The 12,185-nt window shown below is 41.1% G+C and overlaps 1 protein-coding gene across 1 annotated transcript in view; it reads right to left on the bottom strand.

The window, feature by feature from the left end:
- PLB1 (phospholipase B1) overlaps window positions 1-12,185 on the bottom strand; it is an 89,614-nt gene that overhangs the window by 64,407 nt on the left and 13,022 nt on the right. Inside the window, exons 5-14 of the mRNA XM_027801205.2 lie at window positions 11,703-11,743; window positions 10,792-10,835; window positions 9,730-9,814; window positions 9,144-9,195; window positions 7,864-7,950; window positions 7,306-7,368; window positions 5,939-6,018; window positions 3,404-3,482; window positions 2,643-2,747; window positions 1,069-1,161 (exon numbers count right to left, since the gene is read on the bottom strand). Of these exons, the coding sequence (XP_027657006.2) occupies window positions 1,069-1,161; window positions 2,643-2,747; window positions 3,404-3,482; window positions 5,939-6,018; window positions 7,306-7,368; window positions 7,864-7,950; window positions 9,144-9,195; window positions 9,730-9,814; window positions 10,792-10,835; window positions 11,703-11,743 (729 nt within the window). The remainder of the gene's footprint in view (window positions 1-1,068; window positions 1,162-2,642; window positions 2,748-3,403; window positions 3,483-5,938; window positions 6,019-7,305; window positions 7,369-7,863; window positions 7,951-9,143; window positions 9,196-9,729; window positions 9,815-10,791; window positions 10,836-11,702; window positions 11,744-12,185) is intronic.

The following is a 12,185-nucleotide window of genomic DNA, read 5'->3' as shown; positions in this document are numbered from 1 at the left end:
AGTCTTTTACCTTTAATCTAACTTAATTGGCCACTGCAGATTCTTTTTAATTAAAAAAGAATACTGTATGTGTTATAAGAAGGTTATTGGAAAAAAAAAAGCAGAAGTTTTTGAAAGTTTCTAAGTCAGAAGGAATAGTAAAATCAACAACTTATCCAAAACCACTGATATCAGGACGTATCCAAATATAATATGCACTAAGCAGTAACATCCTACTTTGCTCTGGTGAGTCCAAAACCACATGCCAGCATTTTTGTCTCATACTGAAAAGCAACTCCCTTTTCTTCACTTGCCCCCGTCATCAATTTTAAACTGGAGTCCCTTCTAGCTCTACATGCATCCACTCAGTTGTACACACAAATCCTGTCAGCAGCTCAAGTCTGCAGAAGGAAACAGTGCCCTACAGAACTGATCATCATGTTGAACGTCAAGTAGGTTGGGGAGCCCATGTTTCTTTCAGACACCCTCTCCCACTCATGAGAAGGAGCCATTTGTTGGCTTTCCTCAGCTGGGCAGGACATCTAACTCTTGAGGAAGTAACAGGAGCTCTCCAAGGCTGTCCAGCACCTTTTTACTATAAGCAACACCAGCAGAAGGATGATGGTTAAGGAGGAGACAACATCATGAGACTCATTAGTAAAAGGGCTGGGGTTTTTACTAGTAAAAGGATACAGAACAGAGTAGACAGAAGAGTATAATCACTATAAGCTCAGGTTAGGATGAGCCTCAGCTGTCACTGTGCCATGCTGTCACAGAGGTAAGATTAGAAAAAGAAGCGTTTGTCACAGCTTATTTACTCCCTGAGACGTCCCTACTATGGAAATCCTTCTAAATAGCTCTTGGTGGTAAGTAGCAGCCACAGAACAGCAAGAGATGTGTCTTGGGATTGTAGGGCATTTAGCATTGTTCGAGAGCAGCCTCCCTGCGCAGCTGAGCGTAGCAGTCATGGTATGTTTCTTTCTATATTCTTCCTTCCCCTGCCTCCTTGCTACTCAGCCTGGCGAATGTGGAGTTGCTACAAGGCATCTGTACTAAGTCCAGTAAGCAACAGTGTCTGGCACTGCTCACCATGTTGTTCCAGAGGCCCACAGCCATGAAAGTATAATCTTCTTCCAGAGTTTCCTCTTGTGTCTTTGATGTGGTAACGAAACCATCCTTGCCCTGAAAGAGAAAGCATTTAAAGCATGACAGAACACTGAAGAGTATGGAAAGATGAAATATTCAGGCACAAAAGGCCCCAATCTAGAAAATGATATTTATATCCATTTCTGGCACTCTCATTAAGCCACTTATTGATGATCTCAGTTACTGTTGGTGTGTCAAGACAGATCCTGTTCTTGTAAGTGACTGCTGTAAGGCAGCAGTCAAGGGACTGCACATCAACAGAACAAGACGACCACCAGAGCAACAACAAGGCACAATCGCAGCAGTGACATACAGGAGATCAGAGACACACGCAAATGTGATAACATGAATGATTTGGAATAAACAACACTTTCTTTAGCTAACACTTACATGCATTTAAGTAGAAGCATACAGAATTCGTCTTAAGAGGTTAGGCTTATTTTTAAATGACAGTAACTGTTGTGTTTGGCAGATTACACACGGTGGCCTGCAGGTATACCACAAATCAGAAGAAAGAAAGAATCTACCTATGACATAAGATGGCATTTAAGGCAATAAGAGCAATTTACTAAGAGAAAAAGTAATGCCATCAAAGTGAAAAATCTGTCATTTACATATGGATCAGCCATCAACAAAACAAGCCTGACCCAGCAGCACAGGAAGATTTTGCAACATAACAGACCCCAACCCTCCTGGAAGACAAGTTTCTTCTCCCAGTTTACTTCATTCTGATACTGAGCTGAGGGGAACAATGGAATTACCGCAAATTCAACGAGCTGTTATGATGCCCAGGAACCAGACCATGACTCACCACCAACTTGGTTTACAAATAACCATCCAATGTTATGTGTTGAATTTTGATACCTTGTATCTGAGTAAACCATTATCTAGGAAGTAATATTTACCCGCTTCATTGCTAGGTTTCAGACAACCTGGACCTTTGAACTTCCCTTTAAAATTCAGTTATGGAAAAATAATTTCTGACATCCCAGGCAACCCTACCTATATTCATTCCCTGCTGGCTATAACAGATAAAAATCTGGACAAAATTCATTCCCAGACTGCATTAATCTCATTGCAGGGAGGTAACTACTTTCCAGCAGTTTACAAAACCTTTTTTTTTCCCCACTACCCACTTTTAAATACTTCTTGTTACCCACTTTTTGCCTTTGTTACCGAACACACAAGAGCATAATCAGGGATTAATATGCTGATGACTACAAAGATATGGAAAAATGAGCAGCGCTGATGATTTCCAGACAATTATGCCCTAATCTACAGAGATGCCTTGATTTCTCCTGGATCATAGCATTCAAAAAACACAGGATCTCTGACTGATGCTGTTTGAAGCAAGCTCCACTCTCAGGACATCTGATCCTGAGGTGCGTTCTGTATGTGCCCAGCTACCCTTGTCTTCTAGCATTACACACAGCCTAGACAGGAAAGAGCCAGCTAAATACTGCACTCAATCTCAGCAGATACAATCTAGAAAAATGGAGCAACTCTAGTTTACTCACTGGTCTGAGCAGCAGATTTCTTTCTTGGAGAGAAGGCTGAAGAACAACAGTGAAGTCATCCTTTTGATCAAACCTCGCAGACTCCAGCAGTTTTTCCCAAACATCCTGAACAGAAAACCATTTAATCAGATTAGTATTATCAGGTGGAGAGTGTAATATATGTGCAATTTATCAAGATTTAAAGTGAACTAAGATTATCCCTACCCCTAACAAACTACAATAATAAAATTCTGTAATCCAGAACAAAGACTGTAATTTAATGAAATAATCTTACACAATAATTGGAAGCTCCTTGTAGCTATGAGAAACCTACACTGATTTACCATAATTTTCTTTGAAAAAGCAGCAAGCTTAGCAAGGCAATGAAATGTCAAACTTATTGCCTCCCTGTCATTTTAAAAGGGAATTCCAGCACAACTGGTTTTGTCTTATCAGTAAGTTTCCCTCTTGTAAGTCATGTGGCAGGTTACTAGACAAGATGGATCATTTTCCTGATGGAATACAACAAATCCTAGGTTACCAAAAGCCGTATAGTCCTTAGAAACTTCAAGAGATACTAAGACCACTCAGGTATAAAGAGAACTTATCTCCAGTGTTCCTGAAGTAAGAAATGGGTTTGGAATCGCTGTGGACGTGGCAAAAGGGCTGTTACTCAACTCCCTCACTGCTATTCCTCCCTTAACTCCTCACTTGAGTCCATCTGGAAAATGATTAGATATGTGCAGCAATACGAGAGCCAAACAACACAGAAGATGCCATACCTGGTAAGACCACCTCAATATGTTATTCTCTAATGTGGAGTGTTCACCAACACAGCTGCACTGACTCCTGCCTGGATTGCTGCAGAAAAGAATGAAAAACATGAAAGACATTATGAACTTGTGATAAACAAGACAGATAGCATGAATTCTTTTAAGTTACTGACAAGCATATATTGAAGACTAAATTGCTGGATATATTGAGAAAGCTACATGGAACATCTTGATTTTTCATATAAACATAGAATTATATATATTTCCATGTCCAGAGCTTTGGATTGCTTCTTGATTTGAAAGCCTATTCAGATGACAAATATGCCAGATTTGATTAGCACAGGGTCTCACAAGCTAGCAGCATGCTCAGGCTTAAAATAGCAGCTACACTAGTTTTCAAACATTTCCCTCTCTGTAGTCACATAGGATGATTGAAAACACTAAAAATACTTCCACAGGAACTTTTGCCTTAGTATTTGTCAACAAGACCTGCATCTAGAAATGTGGATGGAAGTTCAAGGATGCAAATGCTTATATATATTAAAGGGTGGCCAGGCACTGTCAGGCAGCTAACCAATCTCAGCCAAATTTTTGACCTGCAAGGTGAGATGTGCATACTGCATATTTCTGCAGCTAGTTGGAGAAATCAGACCTCCTAAGGCTGTAGACAGAAATGATATGATACATTTAAGATTAGTGTGGTTCCAGCAAAGATATACTCATTTGAAAATGCCTGGATGGACTGCAATCTGAGAAAACTTTTTGTGGGTTTGCAGATGTAAGCAGTAAGTACCTGTCAGGATCAGGCTCTCCCTTTTTCACAGAACTGTAGCTAAACCTATAAAATGGGACTTTTCCACTAAAGTGCTTTTATCATTGCTGTTGACTGAAAGAAATACGAACTCGGGACCAGAATCTTACCCAAGCCTGACAGAAGAACCTCATAAAGTTAATGAGGAGAGTTACATGCCTAAAAATGGGGTTCACCCATTACTTTTAGTGCAGACAATGCTGGAAGGAACTTTAAATCCCTGTATCATAAACTTCAATGCCTAAAGTTAGGTACTGACATGGGACTAGGAGTGTCAGCCATTATTCTCCTCTTAGACTCTTGAAATTTCATCTTTTGGTGTGGGCTTATGTTTTTCTCCCAAAGGACAGTTCATACAAGGACTTTGTAGCCAAATGCCAAAGGTCTTATCTGGGAGATGATCTGGGCCTGAGGCCAAGGTGAGCCCAGGAATTTACCAAACAGTAAAGTACAATGCTTGCAAACTGGTGGAACTGTTCAACCAGACAAGCACAGCTACAAAGGCATGCTAACAACAAGAAAGCAAATTGCCTTAAGTTGAAAAGGAAATATAAAAATTCCTCAGAAGAAAAAAAATAATTAGATGTTATTTATTTTTAAGGCCTTCGATATATATGGCAAGGCCCATATTCCTAAATCCATTTCTTCAATCACTTACCTACATTTCCCCATTTTTCCCCTTAGTGCCTGTGCAGGAGAAATAAGCTAGAATATTCTATGCAGTTTCTTTCCACAAGGAAAGCTTCTCCTCTGCCTATACTTGTTAAGCACATGGTTATGCTGCAGCGAGACCCCGTCCTTGACTGATGGAACATCTCCTGGGTTTTAGACATGCAAATCTTGTGAAACCCTCTGGGCTGACTGTATTAGTACATATGGTGTCTTATGCCATGAGCACAGGAAAAAAATTTACTGTGGAGTAAGATGGAGTTCAATCTCATCAGCTGTAAACTACTCCATCATAACTGTCCATGTGCACACTCCTACTCCATACTAAATTGAGACATAAGCTACTCACACTTTTGTTACAAGGTACTGAGAAAGGGAGATGGATGAAAGCAACTAGGCATGCAGTTACCATAAGGAACTGACAAGTTGATATTCTCCATCCTACCATACCTTAAGCCCAAGTAGTAGCTTTCACATAGCCTAACAATGTGCTTTAAGACCAGTTATTCCTTTTGTGAACATCAATACATAGAAACTTAAACTTTCAAAGAGCCTTCAGAGTTTTTGACTCAAGAGTTGCAGGGCAGAAGTAGCACTGACTAAAGAGCTGGGGCTAGGTAGACTGTGCAATCTCATGACAGTAATCAGAATACTGGGTCTGGCTGGGATGGACTTAACTTTCTTCATAGCAGCCCATACAGTGCTGTGGTTTGGATTTGTGGCTAAAACTGTTGATAACCCACCAATGCTTTGACTGTAACTGAACAGTGCTTGTACAATGCTGCAGCTTTCTCTTTTTCCCCAACTCTGACCCAATATTTAAACATATGCTATCCAACTTGGCAGGATTAAAAGCACCTATTCTTCCTGGTAAAAATATGCCTTGCAAAGAGACTTTATCAGAAACAAAGTGGACACCTAAAAATCTTTGGCATACTTTTGTACTAAGGGCAGAAAAACTGTTCAGAAGACTCTACCTCTGTTACAAACTCAATACATATACATAACTATGTGTCTCAACGCTAGTGGGAACAGTGTCAAGAATTTAAAGAAACCTCTGTTACCTAATGTTGTAATCTTGGCATGCAAGAGACAAAGTTGAGAGCTCAGTAGAATCCACCAGATTTACAAAGGCCTTGGGAACCTGCAGTAATAAAGTTAAAATTAATCACATTATATTTGCAATTAAAGATCAGCAAATAGCAATAATGGTAAATCATGTCTACGGTTTCACACGTGTTACCTCTGGCCTGGCACTCTGCCCTCATAAAATCAATGATCTAAGTCTTTGCCAATTCTGTCCTGAACCCTACTCCTATGCCTGCCACCTAGAATAACGTTGAACATCATTCACGAAGTACTTGATGATTTCTTGACCGAGACCCAGCAATTTACTTTACATAACCAAAGTGGCTACCAGCCAGCTAAACTGAACTCAAATGAACCAGGAACTACCATTTTTGTGGCAACATACCAATGCAAAGCTGGGGATGAAAACGTCCTGTGTAATAGCACAAGCACTCGTGCATCCTGCCTCACCTCTCCCCCCAGCAGAAAGCAGCTTTCCATTTACATAATGATATTTCACTTTTACAAGTGCACATAAACAGATTCTGGAAATAATAATGGAGAGAATCCAAAGAAAATGTGTGGGTGGAACTTCACCCATACGCAACATTTGCTGAAGTTGGTCTGAGAAAAATGAACGGTTGTGGCCTGATGCAATTGAACTGTAGCAGGTTTAGAATACCCTTTAGGCCTTCAGTCCAGAAAACAAAATTCTTGGAAGATGCCATTGAAATACTTCACATAAACAGTTAATAGCCTGCTTTAGTAGTGATATAGCAACATCTAGTCTACTATTCATTAGTAGACTAAGACACAGTGCAGAGCATTTCCCAGACACCATCCTAGATAATTCTTAGCTCAGCCAGCTCAAAAACCTTGAGAAAGGCTAAGATCTTAAAATGCACACATAATAGGAAAAAGATCCATTACACAGATTTTTAATGGGCATTTTCCCTGGTCTGTAAACATCATCACCAGGTAGTTAGCAGCCTGTACACTGTCTAGGGAGCTCCATATATCTTGTTACTAAATAAGAGTTATTTTCAAGAACAGCCCTGTTAAACACAAATGGCTTTCAGATGCAGACAGATGTACAACATTTTGCATAAAAATCACCTAAAAAACCAAAGATGGAGTGGCACATCAGCTGGTGTTCCAAAACAAAGCAGTTGTCTATCAGTCCTTTCTGTTTGCATGCATCAGCTTTTTTAAATAAAACAGTGACAATGAATGGAGCCAGTGGATTGGAGTAAGCGAGATTGGTGTTCTAATTCACCTACAGTGGTACAAGCCCTAGTCCAGTAAGGAAGACTGGAAAAATCAGCAAAATATTTGGTGTTCAAGGTTGATAAATAAAACTTACCGTTTTATACAAAAAATCCAAGACAGCTTTAAGCTTTTCCAGGTTGTCCAATATGCAGTTCTTCTGTAAATGAGATGAGAGATGTCATCAAAACTAGTAGAAAAAACAAAGTTACAAATCTGGCAAAAGTCAAACCCTGTGTATTGATCTGTGTACTGAAGGGTTGCCAATGACCACTATATTCTGGGTTCAGCCTTAGCCAGCATCAAGAAAAAAACCACAGAACTAGTCTTGTAATTTAACTGCCTGTAATTAGGCAACTTAACATACAAAAAGAAAATCAAAAGACAGCGATGGGGAAGAAAAATAAATTTAGACTTAAGGTGGAAAAGGGTTGTTCTACTAGGGCATGGGCATATCAGACTTGGGTTTACAAATTAAGTACGGATGTTTATAAATACAAAACACATTGTATGCCAGGAACTTACATGACTGGATAGTATCCTTCCAACATCCCAGAACTAGCTACTCCTTTGGTGCACTATGGCAGAGAGCAGAGTTTGGGAAAGCATCTTAACCACCTGCCTTGACTGTTAAATCAACCCATCAAAAGCTTACCAGTTGTGTGGAGTCACAGAAAGAACATGGGGTTTCAGCACTAAAAAAAACTGTGATCAGTTTCCAGTCATTTTGGAAGTCCATCATCTGGGAGAAAAAAAAAGATACTAATTGAAAGACTAGGATGATAAGAGACCTATTTACTATTTTGCTTTCTCACACAAGGTTTGCTATGGCTTTACATCAGCAAGACAAACAGTAGTTCATGGCCCAGCCCTGACCATCCTGATCCCTTCCATTTGACAAACCATCCAGCTTTTCCCTAGAGGAGAGAGCAAAAGGATGGTTAAGTGGCAAACACTGCAATTAAAGCTGAATGCACGCCTATAAAAAGCTCAGGACAGAGCCAGAAATTGCTGCTGCCATTGGAGAGTCTGTCAGAGAAGATGGGCATGCACAGCTTAGCACAGAGCTGCATGCTGCTTCTTTCATCACATTGCAGCTTGCTGACAGGGTTAATGTTCCTGAACTGCTGAGACTGGGTCACACTAGTGGGATGAAGACTGGAGCAAAAATCTGAGCGCTAGACTCCTGCTTAGCTGTGCTATGCTTATTAGGCAGTTCTCGCCAATCCTGAAGAGCACTGGTTAGAACCACTCAGTTCCACAAAAATGTATGCTAAATCCATGTGCAGTCTGATGGGCTCCCTGCAGAGCAAAGAGGCAACAGCAGAATCGCTTTGATGATCACATTTTCCCATTATGCCAAGACCATTTTACAAATAATATCCTCAGGTTAAGAGTAAAAGAAAAATTAATATGTAGAACTCCAGCATGGGATTTACAGAGCACTCAGCCATGAGTGATAATTCAAGCTCTCACCAGGGTCAACCACTGACATCAGCCAAAGCCTATCTAGGTCTTTACTGTCCTTTTTGAAAGTACAATCCTAAAAGACCAAGAAGAAACTGAAGAGACAAATACCGAGAATTACTGTTTTGGGTTGGTTCTCAGAAACACCTGCATAGTTACAGAGTGTAGCTAGCAGAGGTCTCGCATCCTTAACCAACAGCTAACATACATTTGTCAGAGTGGCTGAGAGCTTGGTAGGGAAGCCAACATGTAAACCAGGTGGGATACTTTCAAGAATAAAACTGTATACTTGAAAGGTACAGAACTGATTCTTATTTACAACAGAAAGACCCAAGTCCGTTAACATCAAGAAATGGCATCTTCTATTTTGAAGATATCTTTGAGTGCTGTTTAAAGTATTCAGTCACATTTCTCCATTTTTCTGTTTCAACACCAAGCTCTCTGAATTGTCCTGTACTTCAAACAAACCTGATTCTCTTTCATAAGCTTCACTATTTCTTCAGCTTGATGCAGGAGGTCTCTGAAAAGCAGAAAAGGGAAACTATGAAGGCATTGGTAAGAGTAAAGCTTTGGCTGATTTTTACCATTAAATCAAACAACATTTGAGACTTCAGGTGGGATTAATCTTTTCTCTCCTAGGTGTGTTAAGACTGGACACTTGTCTGTGCCACACAGAGCACCTGGGCTGATTAGCTCATATTCAGGCATCTCACTTTCAGATACATGCACTTAGATGCAAACAGCAGACACAGCCTGGCAGGCACAGCTCTAATTCTACTTGAGCCAAAAACTGTGTTTTTCAGCTCTAAAGAGGGAGACTTGATGTTAAGTCAGGTGATCCAGACCCCAAAGCCCACAGTGGGGTTTGTTCCTCCTGCTTCTGAAAGGTGACAATTGAGCCACAGTGGCAGGGTCTGTCCCTGGAGTGTCTGTGCAGCCTCTGCCGGTACTGAACATATTCTGTGCCCAGTGAAGTGCTCCAGCATCAGAGGCTTCCATCCTTCACCTTGCCAGCTGTAAACCAACTGCCCGGCCAAAAACCCCTCAGACTTACATGGCTTGACTGTCTGATGTCGCTCCCTTTATGCCAGGCGATGGGGACTGGTGTAGGACAGAGGGATTAAAACTGCTAATGAGAGCTGAATGACATACACAGGTTAGGCAATTTCTGTATACAAGGGACTGCTACTCTGTTGTTTCACTATAAACACAACAGAACTAAATCAGCCAGAGAACATGAAGTCTGAGGATCTCCTGGCAGGCCTGGGAGGTACACACAAGCCCCTCTGTAGCTGTTCTTGCTGGTTTTCCTCCTCACCTTCTGAAGTGGGTGTTTGACATCTGAGTTTGCCTCCAGACTCAGGTCAGAAACCACCATCCCCATCTCTCACGTCAGCCCCAAGTAATGCAGGCAGATTTAAATACAGGCAGCTGTAGAAATGAAGCTGCTGGGAAGGGCTACCCAAAGACAGCCTTCTGAAGTGCTGAGGAGTTGCCCAGTTTTAACCCCTTTCACAGGGAAATGGAGGTGTCATTAAAATTCTAGGAAGAAGTTTTAGAGAGGATGACCCTGGAGCTACCTACTACTCGGCATTTCAGTGGACCTGAAGGTTTTACTTACAACGCCCTTCAATCAAGCCAAGGCTGCCTTCAGAGCCAGCTGGAACCAGCTCACAGACGATTAATTCACCTATGCGGTGCATCTATGGCAGCCCCAGTGTAAATCCTGAAGACATGGCAGTGGAAAGAATACTGGACAGGCAAACCCACACAAGATTTCACTGGACTAGTGTGGGCAGCAAGCACACACCAGCAGAGATTGTGGCACGAGTAGCAGTAGCAGCCCAAAAATCCCTGTTGTGCACATAAGACTCTTGCAGCAATCCGTAGCACCCCTTCTTCACCACTGTTTGTCTACACAGACTCTTTAAAGCCAGCACAGGTAACTCAGCCTGGCTGTACTCATGCTCCCCAAGTACACCATCTCTTAGGCTTCCCTTACGTCCCTGCAGCGTGTTTGTGCTGCACCTGCTCTGCAGCCCAGCAAAGCCCTGAAGCTCCTGCCAGTGTGCTGTTCAATCAATTTGCTGAGTTTCAGCATGAGAGCAAAACGCACCTGCTAAAGTTTCCACGCTTACTTCAAGGAGGCTCTTTCCTGTGCTGTAGAAAGGGAAGAGAAAACAGGAAGCTGCTGTTACCCCATTTCTCAAACAAAAATTATATTACAGCACAGCCACAATTTTTTATCAGCTGCACTACAGCTCAGAGTGCATATTCATGGCAGCTGTTGACATTAAGAATGGGGCCTTTCTTTCTCCAAAACAGTCGTGTCATCAGCTACTGCAAAGAACACAGTCTTAGATCTCAATTTTGTGTGTCTCTGTACACTCTGTGTGTTGCAATAATTGTGCTTATGCATATGTACAAGTAATGCAGGGATCTCTCTGGTGTGTGCCCACATCAAATGGACATGGAACCATTTTAAAATGGTCTTTTCAAGTTTGCCTGTGCAGGACCAAATCCTCATCTGGAATGCTGTAACTCAAAAGAGGTACACAGAGTTACATTTACAAGGTTTAGCCATATGTTCACTCACTGATTTAGGTCTGTTAAGGGGGCATGGAAGAAGAAAACAGGGTAAAGCTTGTCCATGAAGCACTGCGAATTGTTCAAGCAGAGGACAAGGTATCAGGACTCCTGGGTTCTTTTTTTTGCTTTGATAAACCCCTGCTTTCTGGTCTCTAGCTTGTGGACGATAATATTTACTGCCTAGGATTCGTCATGTGGCAATGATTCTTAATCAAGGTTATTGCAACCCTAAGGTAGTTCTATATCTTGCATAAGCACAAATAATTTCTGTTAACAAAGGACTGGGAAGGACCCAGTGTCTCAAAGTCCTTTATATTTTACTTAGCCTTTCTCCTCCTCTCTAGCAAACAATAAGAATTGCTTGGACCCAATTCTTGCACTGTGATACTGTATACATTAGTATGATGACACTTAGCAACGCTAACAATTCATTGTTACCTTTGGAGTAAATCCTCATGAGGTACACCAGATCCTGGTGTCTGCGAACAAGCAAGCAATAAGAATAGCATTAAGAAAAGGGTAAACTAGTTCTACATACTCTATTCCCCTACCATATCCCATTCCTGTCATAGATAGCATTGTGTCTACATACTATTCTCCATTGTGTTGTAATTACTCACAGATTCAAATTCTTTTCCAGAGCTTCCTTATTACAGTGTATTTTCATAGTCTGATAATCCTTTCTTAGTTACTGCTGTCATTAATGAGTTTATTACATATGGCTTAAAATAAAATTTGACTGGTTGAACTCAAATTCAGTCAGATGAAATGCTGTTCTAAACCAAATTTCTCTGGATCTACTCCTTTTCAAAAGGACATGACCTGAAGTCATTTAGATGACTTCAGTGGATGACACTCAGCCAGTATGGTGTCTGTTAAAAAAACCCCTTAACATAAACAGAGGAACTTCATTGATTTCAG

The sequence above is a fragment of the Falco cherrug genome, chromosome 13 (genome assembly GCF_023634085.1).
Source record: "Falco cherrug isolate bFalChe1 chromosome 13, bFalChe1.pri, whole genome shotgun sequence".
In the NCBI taxonomy this organism is placed as follows: Eukaryota; Metazoa; Chordata; class Aves; order Falconiformes; family Falconidae; genus Falco; species Falco cherrug.
This window is presented reverse-complemented; position numbering and strand designations above follow the sequence as displayed.